This window comes from Taeniopygia guttata, chromosome 26 (genome assembly GCF_048771995.1).
Source record: "Taeniopygia guttata chromosome 26, bTaeGut7.mat, whole genome shotgun sequence".
Lineage (NCBI taxonomy): Eukaryota > Metazoa > Chordata > Aves > Passeriformes > Estrildidae > Taeniopygia > Taeniopygia guttata.
In genome coordinates, this window is record NC_133051.1 from 3416944 (window position 1) to 3435954 (window position 19011).

Below are 19011 nucleotides of genomic sequence, written 5' to 3' on the forward strand. Positions count from 1 at the left end.
CTGCACCAATACCTCCCCCCTCCCCATGCAGATGCCCATCACCCCAGTGTTTGACCTTCTGCCTAAATATGACCCTCCCCAAAAGGGTCGCCATAATTCCAGCCTCTTTTCCTTCTCCCTCAATCTTCCTCCCCAGTGCCTGTCACCTGGTTATCTGCTCTCCTGCCTCAATATCCCTCCCGAAAAGGTGCCCATTACCCTGGTGTCTGGGCTCATGCACCCACATCCCCCACCATGGGAGTGCTCATCATCTTTCCCGCTTTGCCCATTCTCCTTCTGGGCATGTCCCCATCCCTGTGATCTCACGCCCACCTCAGTGAAGTGCACGTCCTGGGTGGCAGCGAGGCGGAAGCCGTGCTGGCGGCTCTCGTGGCGCAGCAGGGCCCCTGCCAGGTGGTATGCCAGGTGCACGTCACTGCCGAAGTACCCCTGGGCCTCGCGCATCGCCTCACGCAGCGCCAGCGCCACGCGCCGGGACTGCCCTGCGTCCCACTGGGACTCGTTGGCCAGCAGCTGCTCCGCCTTGGAGGAGACACACACACAATCAAGGCAGCCCCGGTGGCACTGCTGCACGGCTGCTGCTGGTGTTCCCCTGGCTCACCCAGGGGCGAAGGGCAGCAAAAGGCAGCGCACTGCAGTTGAAGAGGTTGGGGGGCAGCCAGCCCTTGTGCTCGTCACAGTGGCGCAGTGCCGTGCCTGTGGGATAGGGAAACTGAGTGCACCATGGGGACAATGGGGCAACCTCAGCTCACAGCATGCCAGCAGTGCTGCCAGTGTCACGCTCCTGCTCCACCCTTCCACCCTGCAGTGACACCAGGTGCCCCCAGCCTTGTCCCAGTGGTGCCATGCCCTGTCCTAGCTGTGCCATCACAGTGTCACACTCCTGTGCTGCCCCCAGTGACACCACCATGACAGCCACCAGTCCTGATGCCACCAGTGTCACACTCTCTCAGTGACACCACAGTGGCAGTTCCAGCCTCATCTCAACAAGTCCACACTCATGTCATCCCCACTCCATCTTGGTGGTACCACCAAGGCATCACCACCCCTAACCCATCCTGGCAGCGCTACCCCAGTGTCACCTCCCTGTACCAACCCAATAATGCCACTACAGTATCACCTCCCTGCCCTGTCCCAGCGATGCCCCATGGTGCCACCCCACCCCAGCTCCATCCAACTGGTGCCACCACCATGATACACCCCAGACTTGTCCCCCTGGTGTGTGTCAACATGGGATGGTATCATCCCATCCTAGCAGTGCCACCACCATATCACCACCCTGAAGTGACACCATGGTGTCCTCTCTCCCCACCGTGTCTCAGCAGTGCAATCACGGTGTCACCTCCCTGTACCACCCAAGCGATGCCAAGGTGGTGGCAACCCTTCTAAGCCCCATCCCAGTGATGTCACCACTGTGTCACCCCCAGCTCCATTCTGGCAGTGTGCCCAGTGCCACCCCTGTCCTGTCCCCATGTCCCCACGTACCAACAGAGCCCTTGGGGCACGGGGCTGCAGCTGGCAGCCCAAACCGAGTGCGGGGCCACCAGATGCTGGCCTCGATGGCTCGGGGACAGCTGTCGTAGTTCACTGCAAGACACAACACGGCATCAAAATGGGGGATGCAGGGTGACAGTAGGGTGGCAATGGCACCTGGTCACTGGAACCCAGGGTGACACAGGGTGGCACAGGGTGACACAGGGTGACACAGGGTGACAGCATTGTGACAGAAGTGGCAGAGCAGGATGACTAAAAGATAATACAGGGTAAAAGTAGGGTGACATAGTGGCACATGGTGATAGCAATGTGACAGCAGTGTGACACAGGGTGACAGTGGGGCAACACAAGTTGCCAACAGGATTACACCAACAACCACGGTGTTGGTGTAACTCAGTTGCCAGCAGCCAGGGTGACAGCAAGGTGACAGCAGGTGACACAAAGTGACAAGGCAGTGATGCAAGGTAGCACAGGGTGACAGCAGGATGACAGTAGCACCCAGTCACTGGCATTTGGAGTGACACAGGGTGACACAGGGTTGCAACAGGGCAGAGTAGGGTGACACAGGGTGATACAGGGTGACAATGGCACTCACTGGCACCCAGGATGACAGCTGTGGCAGAGCATGGGAACATCAGGATGGCACAGGGTGGTGCAGTGTGACACAGGATGACAGCAGGGTGACACCAGAGTAACACAGAGTAACAGTGGGGTGAAACAAGGTGACATGATGTGACAATGGGGTCAGCAGGGTGACAGCAAAGTGACAGTAGTACCTGGTCACTGACACTCAGGGTGACACAGGGTGACACAAGGGTGACAGAGAGTAATGGAGGATGACATCAGGGTAATGGTGGGCACTCAGGGTGGCACAGGGTGACACAAGTTGACAGTCCCCCACCTTCGCAGCCGCTGGCTGTCACCTCAGCGAAGGGGTTGTCACAGCGGTCACAATGATGGCCAATGACACCAGCTTTGCAGGGGCACTGTCCAGTGTTGGCATCGCATCGCCGTGACAGTGACCCAGTGGGGTAACACTCACAGGGGTAGCACGTGTCCCCTCCTGGTGGGCGGTAGTGGTTGTCCTGGGGGGACAGAGGGTCACTGCAGGCACGGGGATGGGGTGACAGGGGGCTGACAGAGGGTGACAGGGAGGTGACTGGGGGGTTGTTGAGGGCATGATGGGGCGTGTCAGGGAGGTGACAGGGTGCCAGTGGGGTGGCAGGGAGAAACAGAGGGGTGACAGGAGGATGGCAGGGGTTCCAGGGGAGGTGACAAGGCTGGTCCCACCTTGCAGCGACACTCGCCCGTGGTCTTGTTGCAGTCTGGGTCAAAGCCATGGGTGACGTCGCAGCTGCAGGGGCCGCACGTCGGGTGTCCCCACCACCCCCGTGGGCATGGCTGCGCCTCCCTGGGGACAATGGAGCTGGCACACAGGCACCATGCCAGAGTACCCCCACAATGCCACTTGTAAACTCACATGGCCACTTGTACCCTCACAGTGCCACCTGTATACCCCCACAGTGCCCCTTGCACACCTACTGTGCCACTTATACAGCCACAGTACCACTTTTCATCCACAGTGACCCCTGCATACTCACCACAGCTCTTGCACAGCCATTGTGCCCTTTCCACACTCCCCTGCCATTTGCACACCCACCACAGCTCTTGCACGTGCACTGTGCCCCTTGCACACCCACCCTGCCCCATATGCCCACCCTCCTCTCACCTCACCTCCTGCCCCCAGTGTCCCTCACAGTGCCCCCCTGCCCCCAGGAGCTCCGTGCCCCCCGGCACACACGTGTGCCCCACAGTGTCACCAACCGGTGCTGGCAGAGGGCCCCGAAGGTGCCTGGGGGACAGTGACAGGCATAGCCGGGGGCTGTGCCTGGGCGGTGGGTACAGGTGCCTGGAGGCTCGCAGGGGTCCAGGGCACAGGCACTGACACAGCTGTCACCGAAGTACCCTGGGCACAGGACAGGGTTGGAGACAAGAACAGGGGACAGTGACAGGGGAACAGGGATGGGGGTGAGGGGCAGTGCCCAGGGGTGACAGTGATAAGGAGTGGCCGTGACAAGGGAGGGTGGCAGTGCTTTGGGGACAGGGGTAGGGTGGTGGTGCCCAGAAAGGGTAGTGTTGTTGGGGCAATATGTCACAGGGTGGCAGTGCTGGGAATGGAAGTGTCTCAGGGTTGTCAGAAGGTGACAGGGGGTTTCCACTCGTGGGGGTAGCAGTGGGGATGTCACAGGAGTGGCAGTGTCTCAGGAGGTGTTGGGACTTGTTGGGGGTTCCAGGGGGTCTCTGCTCACCAGGGTAGCAGTAGGGGCTGTCACAGAGGTGTCTCAGTGGTGTCAGTGTCCCACAGGGTGTCAAGGGATGTCAGGGGTTGTCAGGCAGTCTCCATTCAAAGGCGTAGAAATGAGAGGTGTCACAGGTGTTTCACAGGGGTGTCAGCACCCTGGGATGTCAGGATGGCACCAGGTGTTGGGAGGGTGTCAGGGAGTGTTGGGGAGCTGCTGGGGGGGCTCAGAGGTCTCAGGGTGTCCCCGTTCACTGGGGTGGCAGAGGGAGTTGTCACAGGGGTGTCAGTTCCAGGGCTATTGGGAGATGTCTGGGGTGTGTCCAAGGGGTTTCAGGAGTCTGGGGGATCTCTGCTCACCAGGGTGGCAGCGGCATGAGAAACTGTCCCAATCATCGCTGCAGTAGCTGTGGGGGGGGCAGGGCCCCGAGTCGCAGGGATCGGGCAGAGCACATCCCCCCTCCACATTCACCTGCACCGCCTGTGCCAGGCTCAGGGCACCCGCAGTCACCACAGGGTCCCCAACACGCAGGCCCTGCAGGGTCACTCATCAATGTCCTCATTAAGACCCCCGCGAGCCACCCTGGACCCCCCCAACACACTCCATGCCTCAGTTTTCTCCACCATTCCCCAGAGACCCCACAAGAACTTCCTACACAGTGTCACCATCAGTGTGATCTCACCACACACAGGACCCACCATGTCATCCTAAAATCCCCTGCCCCACTGTCATTCCTACCTCAGTGTCCCCTGCCACAACAGAGGACACCCCAGGACAACCTGGACCACCCTGCAGTGTCACCTCCTCCTCAGTTTCCCCTGCCATGACACTGGACCCACTGTGCCACCCTGAATCTCCTGCATCGTGTCACCTGTCATTGTACCTCAGTACCAAGCTCAGCACCACCTGGTGACACCCCTGTGTCACCTGCAGTGACCCCTCACTGATCTGGGACACCCTCTCACACCAACTCAATTTCCCTGTGCGGGGTCACTTGACATGGACCCCCAGTGATGCCCCAGCCACCATGACCCCTCCTGCCCCCATGCTGTGCCCAGTCTCAATGTCCCTCGCTATCACCCACGACTTTTTGTGTCACCCTTTTGTGTCACCCTGTTCAGTCTGTCCTCACAACACATGACACCCCAAACCCCACACCAGGACCCACTATGTCACGCCAGCCCCCCTCTCCAGTCATGTCACCTCTGGGTGCTTCAGTGGCCCCAACACCAGTTAATACCCCCTGTATGACCCATGACCTCTGCAGTCACACCCATGTCCCCACAGCCATGTCCCCACCCTGCCCAGGCCCTGGGGTGATGACCCTGCGCCCTGTGTCACTATGCCCAATGTCCCCCTGCCCACACAGCCTCCTTGTCCTGTGTCACCTCCCTGTACCCACATCCCTGTGCTCTTCTCCATCCTGCCCATGTCTCCGTGCCCTGTGCTATGCCCCAGTTCACATCCCCAAACCCTGTGACACATCCCTGTGCCTCCCACCCATTCTGCCCACATCCCCTTGTCCTTGTGCACATCCCTGTGCCCCCACCATCCCGCCCATGCCACCACTTCTCTGTGACACATTCCCAAACCTCATGTCCCCAAGCCCTGTGCCCATGTTCCTGTGCTCCCTCCCACTGTGCCCATGTGCCCAACCCCTGTGTACATGTCCCAGTGTCCCTGTGCACCCCTTCATCATACCGATGTCCCCAAGCCCTTTGCCAGGTCCCCAAGCACTGTACCCATGTCCCTGTCCCTCTCTTCCTCGTGCTCATGTCCCCATCCCTAAGGCAAGGCCCTGTTTCATTGTGCCCTGTCCTCACCCTGTGCCACATCCCCAACATCTGTGCCCACATCCCTGTGCCCATTTCCCCAAGCCCATATGCTATGTCCCTGTGTCCATGTCCCTGTGCTGCCCTCCCATTGTGACCATGTCCTTATCCCCACTTCCACATCCCCAAGCCCACCCCCCTCCCCTACGCCCGCCACCCCATGCTCCCCACAGTACCTGCAGGCACCCCTGGAACCCCTCCTCCACAGTGCCACTGTCCCCCAGCAGCCCCCCGAGGCTCAGCGTGCGCAGCCGCAACCCCTGCAGCTCTCCAGGGACATCGCCCACCACCTGGGGGGCACAGGGACCCCCATGGGCACCTTGGGGTGCCACAGGGGGTGCCATGGTGGCACACAGGGATCATCACAGTGGATGCGCCCTGTGCCTCAGTCTTCCCGTACCTGGTAGCGGCCATAGTCGAGGGTGAGTAGGAGGAGGGTGGCAGAGGGGCTGCGGCCAGGGCCCCCCCGTAGCTCCAGCTCCATGTGGTGCCAGGCACCGTCATTGACTTTGGCCTGGGGCAGACGCAGTGTGGCCAAACGGGCCCCCCCTTGCCAGGCACCAGCCTCCACCTGCCCCTCGCTCAGCTGTGAGGAGTAGACACATCAAGGACCCCAAAAACCTGGTGGGCACCAGGCACTGCCCACCGGGAAATAGTTTCCCCTGGGACAATGAGACAACCCCTCAGGTAATGCCCCCTCAAGGGTATCACCCCCTTGCACCGTTTCCCCCCACCAGCAATACACCCCCCATAGCAATACTGCTGATGCCAACAGACCCCCCCAGCCCCGGCAATACTGCCCTGGCACGGGGTAACTTCCCTATTCCAACCCCCCACACCACTACCTGCCTGTGGCCATATATAACCCCCAGCAATACCTCCTATTCCAATGACTCCCCAGGGTAATAAACCCTGTGCCAACAACTCCCCAGCACCAATAATGCCAATAACACCCCCACCCTCAGAGCAATAACCCCTGGCACTGCCCCACTGCCAAGCCCACTATACTCCTGCTCAAGTCAATACCCTCCCAGGGCAATGACCTCCCCCCAAAGCTATACCCCCTATGCCAATGATAACAAGACCAATACCTCCTCTGGCAATGACTCCTACCCAAATCAATAACATCCCCATGGCAACCACCTCTCCTGCCGTACACCTTCCTCAGGAAAACTCCCCTATTGGACTCACCCATGCCCTCCCCATGCCTGCCCCGTGCCCACCTGCAGGATGAGGGTCAGGCGACCTCCAGTCCCCAGCCGCAGCAGAACCCCGCTGGGGTGGCGGGTGCGGAACATGATGCGGACTGGCCAGGGCAGGGAGAGGGGCAGTGCCAGCCCGCTCCACACCACGCGGCTGCTGCCCACGAACCGCTGCGGGCCTGCCATTTCTGTGGGGCATGCACGTGGGACGGGGGGCGACTCCATGACCCCCCACAAGCCCACCCCAGGGACCCCGTGCCATGACACGGCCATGCGCCCCTCCATACAGATCACCCATTCCTGCCCATGGACTCCCTGCACCCCACCCAGGACCCTCTACAACCCCACATAGCCTCTCACATACCCAACCTCAGATCCCCACCTGGGGACCCCACGCACATCCCACAGATGCCAACACACCCTCCCACAGATCTCCTGCACCCACCCACAGATCCCCCATACCCTCTCATGAACCCACAACAACTCCACAGACCCCCAAACGCAAGCAGGGATGCCCCTTACCCTCTTCCCACACCCCTCACACCCACAAGAGACCCTCCCCATGCCCCCCAAGGACCCACAACAAGCCTATGGACCCCACACAGCCCCACCACACTGTCCCCCCAGGCCCCTCAGTACCCTCCTGGCAGGTTTTGCCCCCAAAGCCCAGTGGGCAGTGGCAGCTGAACCCCCCCCACTCATGCACACAGGTGCCACCGTTGTGGCATGTGTTGGTGTCACACAGGGTCTTCTTGGGAGGACAACCTGTGAGGGAGCACATGGGTCACATGCCACACATGACTTGGGACCCCTGACCCCATGGGGCACAGAAACCCCCACATCCTTGAACCCTTGTCCAACCCCATGGTCCTAATACCCCCTGAGCCCCCACCCCACATCCCAACCCCACCCCTAAGGGGATACAGCCCCCCAGTCTGGTCACCTCCCCACCCAGAGGACACAGCCTTGTCTCTGCCACCCATTCCAGCTTGATGGCCTTGGCAGCATCTCACCTCCCACCCCAAACCAGGGGACACAGAATGCTCTACCACTGTGTCCCTGGACCCACATCCAGCCCCATGAGCCTGGTACCACCTCCCCACACTCATGGGACACAGGGACCCCCAAGCACTGCCCAGACCTGGGCCCCCAACCAGCCCTCAAGCCCCAGCAACTCCCACTCTATACCCCACACCCTGTGGCCCTGGCAACCCTGAACTCAAACCTACATCCCCTGACTTCCTATCCCACACCCCAAGGGGCCCCAACCCTGGGCCTCTCTCCAGCCCCATGGCCCTGGCACCCCCTCACCCCCTCCCTACAGCTCTGCCCTGTGTCCCCTGGACCCCCATCCAGCTCCATTACTCTGGCACCCCCTCCCCACACCCAGGGGGCACACCCCCATGGTCCTGGTATCCCTCAACCCACACCTGCACTCCTTAACCTCCCATCCCACACCCAGAGGGCACAGCATCCACCATGCCCCCTGAACCCCCATCCATCCCTCCAACCCCCTCCCATCATTCAGGGGACGCAGCCCCCCTGTTCAGGTACCCCTTAACCCCACACCCCATCTCCCTCTGCTCGAAGGAGCACAGTCCCTCCCCAGCCCCTGCCCAGCCTCCCGATCCTGGAGCCCACCAGGCAGGGTGCCGTTGTTAGCAATGAAGGCTGACATGTCCACGGGGCGCTGGTCAATGTGGAGGTGCCGCATGCACCCCACAAAGTGCCGGCTGCGGATCGGGAAACTCTCGGGCAGCGTTGGGACCCCCCCCAGCAGCAGTGGCCCCGTCAGGTCCAGTGACCTGCAGAGCCCACCATCACCTTGGGGACTCAAGAAACCCTCGAGGGACCCCACAGCCCATAGGGACCCCAAGGGAACCTCAAAGGACACCCAGCCACCCACCATCCCATGGGAGTCACAAGGGAACCCCAAAGAACACTCACTCACCCCAAAACCTATGGGGGCCTGAGGGACCAGCCAAAGGGTGTTCACCCATGGGGAACTCAATAGACTCCCAAGGGACTCCCCACTTCCCCCCAGGGACATGGGGACCCCAAGAGAATCCCCCAAACCCATGGGGACCTCCAGTGACTCCCCCATTCAAAGGGATCCGTGATCCCCAAGGGACTTCTCACCAGTGAGGATTCCAAAGGGACCACACCCATAGAATGACCTTTCATCTACAAGGGACCTCTCTATGGGTACCCCAAGGGACCCCACCCATGGAATCCCCGGGCCCCTCTCACTTCTTGCTGCCAGTCTGGGTGCCCTGGGCAGCGCAGGAGTAGTTGCCAAGACGGGGCCCGAAACGCAGGGCCATGGCCGTGTCACAGTCGTCCACAGTCACCACAGCCACCTTCTGCTCTGAGGGACCCTGTGGGACCCCTGAGCGCCCCACAGCCGGCTGGAGGGCCCCCACATTAGGCAGGAGGGCCCAGGACCTCCATCCTGCAGCCTCTGTCCCACTCCTCATGCTTCCACTGCCCTCTGCCCCCCCAACCCACACTGGGCTCCCATGTCCCTCAGTTCACCAGCCCCCCACCCTTCAGACCCCCCAACACTCCCTTCCATCCCTTCAGCCCCCATTAAACCCCTCAGTGGTCCCCTTCATCCCCCCCAAGCCTCCATCCCTTTGACCCTCCTCTTCCTCCATCACCCCATTCCTCAGGGGTCCCCACAGGTGAGGAAAGTAGGTGGGGTTCTTCACAGGGCCAATGGGTGAGGAAGTAGGTGAGGGTCCCTTGGGGTCCTTATGGATGGAGGCATCTCTTGACAGTCCCTTGGAGCTCCCCAAATCTCCTCTCTACTCTCCTCATCCCTCCAACACCCTCCTTCCCTCTACTCCTTCTTCTTCCTCCATCTCCCATCTCCCATCCCTTGGGACCCCCATGGGTGGGCACATCCCTTAGGGGTCCTTTAGGTGCCGCAAATCCCCTACCTGATCCCCCATCTCTCCATGCCCCCACCCTTCCCCTTCATCTTCCCTTCCTCTGTCTATCCCAAACACTCCCCACCCACTGTGCCCCCCATGACCCCCATTCCCCCACCTTGTTGTAGTAGTGCAGCTGCACCCGGTGCCACTGCCCATCACTGACTCCTCCTGGTACGAAGGGTGACACTGTGCTGGTGGTCTCACCTGTGGGCACAGCGTCAGGGCAGCACAATTGGAGGCAAGGAGAGGTGGCAGTGCCAGGAATGGGATACCCAGGATACAGTGCCAGGGATACAGTGCCAGGGATGCAGTGTTGGGGACATGAAGCAAGGGTTGCAGTGCTAGCAAGGGAATGTCCAGGATGCAGTGTCAGGGAAGGGATGTTGGGGATACAGTGTCAGGCAGCACCAAGAATGGCAGGCCAGGGATGCAGTGAGGAATGCAATGAGAGATGCAGTGCCAGGAATATGATGCCCAGGATACAGTGCCAGGCAGTGCCAGAATGGGATCTCTGGGATGAAATGAGGGATGCAGTGAAGGATACAATGCCCACAAGGGTGTCAGGGTATGGGGCCAGGGCGCAGCAGGGGCAGTGCATACCTGCTGAGAAGGTGAGCTGCAGCTGCTCATCCACAATCTCCAGTGCCACGAAGTCATGCCGCTCATTGAAGCGCCCATTATACAGCAAGAGCCCATCCCGCTCCTGTGTGGCAAACCTGGAGGACACAAATGCCAGCGGTACCCCAATACCCCCAATCCCATCTTGCACTCCCCAACACCCCCTGACGCTGTGGTGCCCCTGAGGCACACCCCTCATGCCCCACCCCATGACCTTGTACCCACTGTGAGATGCTTACATGCACCAGCCCATGCCCCCAACAAGGTGTCCCCCACCCCATTGTCCCCCATGCCAAGGGGTCACCCACACCCTTTTCTCCCACCCTGTGCCCTCAGGGTGCCCATCATCCCACATCCCATCACCCCGTAGCCCATATGATGCCAATGGGGCACTAATCACCACTCATCCCACAGGATGCCAATGGGGCATACCCACCCCATCTGATGCCCTTGAGACACCCACCATCCCACATCCCAAATGATGCCAATGGGGGTACCTACACAGCCACCCAGTGCCCACAAGACACCCATCACCTCACACCCCGTTACCGCATCTCACGCCAATGGGACAAACATCACCATCTACCCCACACTCCATGTGACACCCACAGGGGCACACACCTCCCACCTCCCCAGATTCCCCCAGGCTCACGTGAGGCCAAGGGTGAAATGGAAGCGCTGGCGGAGGCCACGAAAGGTGAGGAAGGAATGCGGGGGGAAGCTGCGGGTGCTCATGGTGCAGAAGGGCTTCTCATAGTGCCCAGGGGGGCACTGGCACCGGAATCCCCCCACCAGCAGGTTCAGGCAGGTGCCCCCATTCCGGCAGACCCCTGGGGTGCAGCGGCCCCTCCGCGCACTCAGCTCACAGTGCTCCCCTGTTTGACATTCAGAACCCCAAAACTGGGGTAAGGAGTCCCATCTTCCCCCCACACCTCCCCATTAAACCTGGAGTGGCCCCTCTCAGGTGCTCAGCTTGCAGGGCTCCCCTGTGTGATACCCTCATGGCACCAGCACCCCAAAAATGGGGGCTGGGGGTCCTCTCTCCTCCCCACCCCCCAGTAACCCCTGAGTTCTCCCCCCAGGCACTCACAGGGCTCCCCAATGTGACACCAAGCACCCTAAGTGGGAGGGTGGGGATCCCCTCTCCCTCCCTGTCCCCCAGCATCTTCATCCCCAGCTCTATCACCATGGCAACCACCTCCTATTACCATGGGAACCCAAAGATACCCCCTCCTCTCACATGCCCTCCCCCACCTGGCTGGCAGGAGTCCCAGGGTGGGGGTAGGGGGTATAGCCCCAGTGTCACCAGTTTACCAGAAGAGGGAGGGAGGGAGAGATAGAGGGCTGAAGAGGAGCTAGATGAGGAAAGATGAGGATGAACACTACAAGGAGGGGCTGGCCAGTCACTCTAACCAGTGAAGTCTTCGTGGCACTCGCAGGTGTATCCACCCTCACGGCTCCGGCACCGCCCGTGGCTGCCACAGGGGCTGGAGTAGCAGAGGTCGATCTCGGTCTCGCAGTAGTCACCGGTGAAGCCAGGCGGGCAGCGGCAGCGCAGGCCCGTGACGGGGTGGATGGGGCGAAAAAGGATGGTGTCGGAGGCAAGGAAGGGCGCAGAGCTGTCGAACTGCAGGACGGAGACGCAGCGCATGTAGTTCTCGCAGGGCTCGCGCAGACACACGTTGTCATCAAAGGGCAGGACTTGCTGGGCTGTGGTAGCTGCCAGGAGCGATCGGTTAAGATACAGCCGCTCCTGCAGCTCCTCTGACGAGAAGAAGCGTGACGCGCCCCGCACCGCCGCCGGCAGCAGCGCCGAGAGGCTGACATTGAGGATCCGCGCTGGCCCTACATCTGTGTCCGCCTGGATGTTGAAAAGGATGACGCGGTGGCGGGGGGTGGCCAGGACAGCGGCCACCCCCTCCAGGAAGCGACTGAGTAGGGGGGACAAGAAGCGTTCCTGGGACATGTCGGCCAAACGCAGGGTGATGCTGTTGCTGAGCATCTCATCTGTGATCACCGTCACCCGCAGTGTGCACTGCGCTGTTGCACTGTAAACGCCATCTGGGGACAAAGGGGGGACACAGGAGGGGGTCAGTGACACCGATGGACAACTCTGGGAAAGGATGGTGGGATGGGAATAGTGCTAGATATGGGGCAACCAACCGAATCAGCTGCTGTTGGACGGGGATGGTGCTATGGGCACTTGGCCACCAAAGAATGGGGACAGCGCTGGCCATGAGACACTTGGCCCACGTAGCCACTGCGGAATGGGCACAATACTGGCCATGAGGTGCCCATCCCGCTTGACCAGCATGGAATGGATACATTCAGGTGGGGACAGCGCAGGCTGTGGGGGACTTTCCTGCTCAGCCACCAAGGAATGGAGACAGTGATGGTTACAGGGTTGGTGCTGGCTATGGGGCTGGTACTGATTGTGGGTGTCAAGTCTACTCGGTGACCTTGGAATGGGAACAGTGTGGGTCATGGGGTGCCCATCTGCCTGGACACTGTGGGGTGGGGCAGCTAAATGGGGTTGGTGGTTGGTTATGGGGCTGGTTCTGTCTATGAGGCTGAGGCTGGTTATGGAGCCAGCACTGGTTATGGGGTTGGTACTGGCTATGGGGTTGATGCTGGTTTCTGGGGCTGGAGCTGTTTCTGGGGCTGGGGCTGGTATGGGGATGGTGCTGGTTAAGGGGCTGGTGCTGGTTGTGGGGGTGGGGGAGCAAAATCTCTGCTAAGCAGTGGGGCACCCACCTTTCTCCTATTCTTTGTCCTCCCCCGGGCTGAGGGTGGTGGGATGCAGGACAGATGGGGAGCAGGCAGACAGATGGATGAAGGGAATATGGGGACAGATGGGGGGGCCAAGAAGGCAGAAGGAAGTGCTGCAGGGGGTGGCAGGGGCCAGGGCCGCCCAGTGGCCCGTGGCCAGTGACTGGTGGCCAGTGGCTGGCGGGGGGGGGGGGGGGGAAGGGGAAGGTTACCATGGCTGCGGCCGTAAGGGCCCAGCTATGGCTGGACCTTTTGTTTCCCTTCCGCCTGCCCCTACGCTTGGTGGGGGGGAGTCCCTGCCCCCACTCTTTGTGCCCTGGGCCCCCTGCTTTGTGTGGCCAGAGCAGGGATCCCTGCCAGGAGAAGCTGGGGGGCGATGGGAGCCATGTGGCTGAGGACAATGGACATCGGGCATGGCCTGTGACCCAGTTTCCCCCTGACCTGGGGGTGACCAAGGAGGTGTTCCCCCACCTTGGGGTGACCCCCATACCCCAGAAACACCTCTTGGACACCCCACCTGCCAAACGGTGCTGACAATTGATGGCACAACCCCCCCTTATCTTGCAATGATTTCCCCCCACATTGGGTTTGGGGACCTCTCAGTGGAGGCCACCTTGCCCCCTAAATACACACACTAGGCCTTGTGTCTCCTGCACTGAATTCATTCCAGTGAGTCTCCTGGAAACACAAACATGGCGGTGCCAGGACTCCCTCAGTACTGCACTGCACCCTGAGCCTCCCCAGATTCACCCATCAGACCCCCAAAACAAGCCCCCAATGGTACCAGGACCCCGCTGGCCCACACCACCCTCTGTTCCCCTAGTACATGCACTGGGTCCTGTCCCACCCTGCTCAGTGACAGACAGAGAAGTGCTAGGACCACCTCTGGACAGCCCAGGGGGGATGGGGAAAGCAAAGGGGATGCTAGGGACCCTGACGGCCTCCAGCCTGTATGTCTGGTGTGTGAGGGGGGCACAGCATCCCATTATCCCCCCTCCCCGAGATCTGGAGGGTGAAGGCAATCAGGATGGGGTGGCGGAACTCCAAAGTACCTCAGTGAGGTGGTGGGACCCCACAATACAGCATCCCTTCTGATCTGGAGGGTGGGGGCAGTCAAAACAGTGTAGTGAGACCTCATAACACCTCGCCTCTGTGCAGAAATAGAGGTCGATATACCCACAAACTTTACTCCCCCTGAAAGGTGCCTTCCATGGGTGGGGGTCTTACCAGAGACAGACACCCTCATGATGGCCTCAAGTGGGCGGTTGTTGTCCAGGGCTGGGCTGAGGCGCAGATCCCCAGTGTGTGGATCCAACAGCACGAGGTTGAGCTCATTGCCCTGCTCAAAAGCATAAGTGAGGTGGTCAGAGACGTCGGGGTCATAGGCAGGGATGCGGCCAATGATGCCCCCAGGGAAGCTGCTGGAGCGGTTGGTGATGTAGTTGTTGAAGAGGATCTCGAAGTTCTTGAGCTGGGGGCTGTTGTCGTTGGTGTCACACAGGCGCACATGGATGGTGGCCCGACTCACCAGTGGTGCTGAGGTTGCCTGGACCACCATGATGTATTCAGCCTTGGTTTCATAGTCCAGGTCAGCCAGGGCAGTGAGCTCTCCAGAGAAGATATCCAGTTGAAAGACCTCAGGGATGTTGCCCTCCACGATCTGGTACATGATCTGGGCGTTGGTGCCCTCATCGGGGTCAGTGGCAGTGATCCGGGCCACCACCAGTCCAATGGGACTGTTCTCCTCCACAAAGATGTCAAATTCGTCCCGCTCAAACACGGGGGGGTTGTCATTGACATCCAACACTGTCACCTGGATCTCCACTGGCGTCCGCCGGGCTGGAATCCCCTTATCCATGGCAAATGCCCGCAGGCAATACAGCGGCACATTCTCCCGGTCCAGACGGCGCAAGGTGCGGACAATGCCCGAGGTGGACTCAATGATGAAGTCGCCATCACCATCATCACCCCCTTGGAAGGTGTAGAAGACCCTGCCATTGAGCCCAGAGTCACGGTCAGTTGCGGAGACCTGGAGGACACTGGTGAAGGTAGGGACATCCTCGTAGATGGATCCCTGGTAGGAATGACGGAGGAACTGGGGTGCATTGTCATTGACATCACTCACCAGAATCTCCAGGTAAGTTGTGTCAGATTTCTGAGGGATACCATTGTCCCGTGCCGTGATGGCCAAGGTATAGGACACCTGGTCCTCATAATCCAGTTCCATCTGGGTGGTGACAGCACCAGTATCAGCAGCAATGCTGAACTGGGGTATGCTGTCCTCCATCAGGTAGGTGATGCGGGCATTCTCCCCCGTGTCCTCGTCCGTGGCACTGATGACCACCACAGTTGTGCCCACTGGCCGATCCTCATTGACGTTAATGGTGTAGTGGGAGCTCTGGAAGACGGGGCGGTGGGTGTTAGCATCGGTGACATTGACAACCACCTGGGCAGTATCATGGCGGGTGCCATCAGAAGCAGCAATGGTGAGCAGGTACTGCCGCTCCAGCTTGTAGTCCAGGGGCAGGGCAAGGGAGATGAGCCCACCACCACTCTGGCTGGTGATGGAGAACCGGTTGCGGGTATTGCCACTGGAGATCTGGTATGTGATGATGCTGTAAGCATCACGGTCGACAGCAGAGACAGTCAGGACACTGGTGCCCACTGCCGCGTCCTCATTCAGGCGGGCGCTGTACTCCCGCTGGGTGAACTCAGGGCTGTTGTCATTGACATCCAGGATGGTGACACTGACGCTAGCCGTGGAGGCCATCGAGGGGGTGCCATGGTCCTGCGCCTCCACTCTGAAACTGTAGAAGTCTACCACCTCCCGGTCCAGCTCAGAGGCCACCACAATCCACCCAGTGCTGTTGTTGATGGTGAAGGGGAAGCCAGTGCCAGTCTCCAGCAGGGTGTAAACTAACCAGCTGTTGTCACCTGAATCGGCATCAATGGCTTGTACATGGATGACGGAGTAGCCCACGGGGACATTCTCTAGCACGGTGGCCTGGAAGGGCGTGCTGACAAATATGGGTGCATTGTCATTGACATCCAACACCTGGATAGTAACCAAACCACTGATGTTGGAGAGAGGTGGGCGGCCACCATCCTGCGCCCGGATCCGCAGGGTGAACTCCTTGGTGACCTCGTAGTCCAGGGGGGTAACGACATCCAGCGCGCCTGTCTGCGCATCAATGTAGAAGTGCCCACGGGTGTTGCCGCTGACAATGCTGTAGTGCACCAGTGCATTGCTGCCTTTGTCACGGTCGGTGGCCATCACCTGCAGAACCGCCACATTGGGCACCACATCCTCAGGGACCTGTGCCACGTAACGTCGCTCGCTGAACTGCGGTGCATTGTCATTGTCGTCCTCCACAGCAATGCGGACAGTGGCCGTGGCACTCCGGGGACCTGGATCCTGGCCCTGGTCTGTGGCCTCCACCAACAGCTCAAAGGTATCCACTACTTCCCGGTCCACAGGGCCACGGGTACGGATGACACCTGAGCGGGAATCAATCTCAAAGACCTCGTTGGCGTCACCAGCATTGAGGAGGCGGTAGAGGATGTTGGCATTGGGACCAGCATCACCATCGGTAGCCCGCACTGTCAGTACCTCATAGCCCACCTCCAGATTCTCCCGCACACTCTCCCGGTATTCTAGTTGCTCAAAGGCTGGGTCGTGGTCATTAGTGTCGCTCACTGTAACCGTCAGCGTGGCCATGGCACTGCGCCGGGGTGTACCATGGTCCACTGCTATCACTCGGAACACATGAGTGCTCTTGCTCTCACGGTCCAGCGGTGCAGCAGTGCTGATGGCACCAGTGACAGGGTCCACCGTGAAGAGGTCATTGGAACGGCTGTCAAAGAGTGCAGCCATAGAGTAGTGCAGCCGGCCTGCCTCCCCCTCATCAGGGTCCTGTGCTGTCACCTGTGTCACTGGAGTGCGTGCTGGCTGGTTCTCCTCCACTGTGGCCTGGTAGCTGGAGGGCTGGAACTGCGGTGCTGTGTTGGGGCTGCGGCGGGGACGGTGGTGAGGTATGGGGGGCCTGGGGACTGCTGTGGCCTGGAACACCACAACATCCCCAGTGTCCATCACATCCCCAGTGCCACTGGTCTCCCTGGGGATATTGGTGTTCCCAGCACGTCCAGTGTCCACAGTGTTCCTGGTGTTGCTGGGGACTTTCCCAGACTCCCCATTATGTTCAGTATCTCTGGTGCTCCCAGTATCCCATGGGACTTTCCTAGTGCTGACAGCACCTGTGGAGACTCTCCCAGTCTCCCCAGTGAGCTCAGAATTCCTGGTGCCCCTGGGGACTGGAGTGCTCCCAGTGCCCCCAACACTCCCAGTGCTCAGCAAGTTCCCAGTGCTCCCAGTGTCCTCCATGGGAATGCTGGTATCCCCAGTGTGTTCAGTATTCCCGGCACTCCTGGTGCCCCTGAGGACATAGGTGCTTCCAGTGTCTCCAGTTCCTCCAGTAACCCTGGTGCCTCCACTATCCCAGGTGCCTCCAGCGTCCCTGGTGATTTCAACGCCCCCGGAGCCTCCAGGCTTCCAGGTGTCTCCAGCATTCACGGTGCTTCCAGTGTCCCAGGTAACCCTGGAGCCGCCGATGCCTGGGGACCCCCTAATACCGCTGCCGCTGTCCCCACTGGAAGAGCCAGCGCCTGGTGCCGTCCCATCGCTGCCGCCCGCGGCCGGTGCGGGCCCAGCGCTGTCGCCGCTGTCCCCGGTGCTCGGCGGGGGCCACGCGCCGCCGCTGTCCCCGGTGCCGCCGCGGAGCTGGAGTGCCGCCGGTAGCGTGCTGGACGGACGGGTGCGGGTGCCGGTGCCGGTGCTGATGCCGGTGCCGATGGCGGTGGCGAGTCCCGGCGCGGGCAGCAGGAGCAACAGCGGCAGCAGCCGGAGTAGTGCGGCCCGGCGGGCGAGCGGAGGGCCCATGGCCGCTGCCCCCGGTGTCCCCGGTGCCGGGGCTGGTGCCCACAGCGACCCGCGCCGTCGCCTGCGCCCCGCCTTCGTCCGAGCGCGCCCGCAGGGGCGGAGCCGCCAATTCACCGTCTCGGCCGCGCTTAAAGGAGCCGCCGCCGCCGCCCCCGGCAGCGCAGCGCGGGGCAGCGAGGGCGCACTGGGAGGTGGGAGGTGCGCATTTGAGACTTGCGCGCACACACGTACATACACAGATGTGAAGGGCCTTGCACCCACCTGTGCATTGCAGGCACGCGTGTTGCACGCGTAGGGAACACGCACGTCGCACACGCAGGGTATACAGGCACCAGCAAGCACATATGACATGGGAACCACGCATGTGACACACATAGCACATGTGAAACACACACGGAGCATACACGAGACAGAGAGCACGTGTGTGACACAGCCCAGAGATCGTGTGTAAACACACGGCACGTGTGGCATACTCACGCCCCCCGAGCCCCCCGTGTCCCCACCGCCGGCCGTGACTCCACACACGGAAATCCGTATCCCCTCACACCGTGTCCCCACCCCAGATCCCCGGCCGCACCAGGAACGGGGGCAATAGAACAGACTGGGAGCGACTGGACCAGGCAGAGGGGGACTGGGCGTGCGGGGGCACACTGGGGCAAACTGGAAGGGACTGGGTGAGCTGGGAGGCACTGGGGCAAACTGGGAGGGACTGGGGATGTCGGGAGCGCTTGAACAGACTCGGAGGGACAGGAGAAGCTAGACGGAGGCGGATTCCCGCAGCCGGTGGCTGCTGCTCCCCCCACCCCGCCCAAGCCGGCGCCGGCCGCGTGGGTGCAGGCAGGCGGTGCGGAGCCGCCTCCCCCGCGCCCCCCGGCAGAACGGGTCCGACGGGTACCGGGGCGGCGCTTGGAGAGCCCGAACCCC

At 61.0% G+C, this 19011-nt stretch overlaps 1 protein-coding gene across 7 annotated transcripts in view; it reads right to left on the minus strand.

Moving 5' to 3' along the window:
• CELSR2 (cadherin EGF LAG seven-pass G-type receptor 2) overlaps positions 1–18453 on the minus strand; it is a 31472-nt gene extending 13019 nt beyond the window's left edge. For all 7 annotated transcript variants that reach the window (XR_012052028.1, XM_072918736.1, XM_041721342.2 and 4 more), the window contains exons 1-18: positions 14379–18453; positions 11796–12443; positions 11035–11257; positions 10365–10480; positions 9880–9968; positions 9079–9236; positions 8470–8633; positions 7468–7593; positions 6850–7016; positions 6027–6212; positions 5803–5916; positions 4154–4328; positions 3319–3460; positions 2785–2905; positions 2396–2579; positions 1486–1587; positions 602–696; positions 313–522 (exon numbers count right to left, since the gene is read on the minus strand). Coding sequence is in view for 6 of the 7 variants with exons in the window: in XM_072918736.1 (XP_072774837.1) it covers positions 313–522; positions 602–696; positions 1486–1587; positions 2396–2579; positions 2785–2905; positions 3319–3460; positions 4154–4328; positions 5803–5916; positions 6027–6212; positions 6850–7016; positions 7468–7593; positions 8470–8633; positions 9079–9236; positions 9880–9968; positions 10365–10480; positions 11035–11257; positions 11796–12443; positions 14379–18438 (7080 nt within the window). In the remaining variant the exon portion in view is untranslated. The remainder of the gene's footprint in view (positions 1–312; positions 523–601; positions 697–1485; positions 1588–2395; positions 2580–2784; positions 2906–3318; positions 3461–4153; positions 4329–5802; positions 5917–6026; positions 6213–6849; positions 7017–7467; positions 7594–8469; positions 8634–9078; positions 9237–9879; positions 9969–10364; positions 10481–11034; positions 11258–11795; positions 12444–14378) is intronic.
• Positions 18454–19011: the final 558 nt, after the last annotated feature.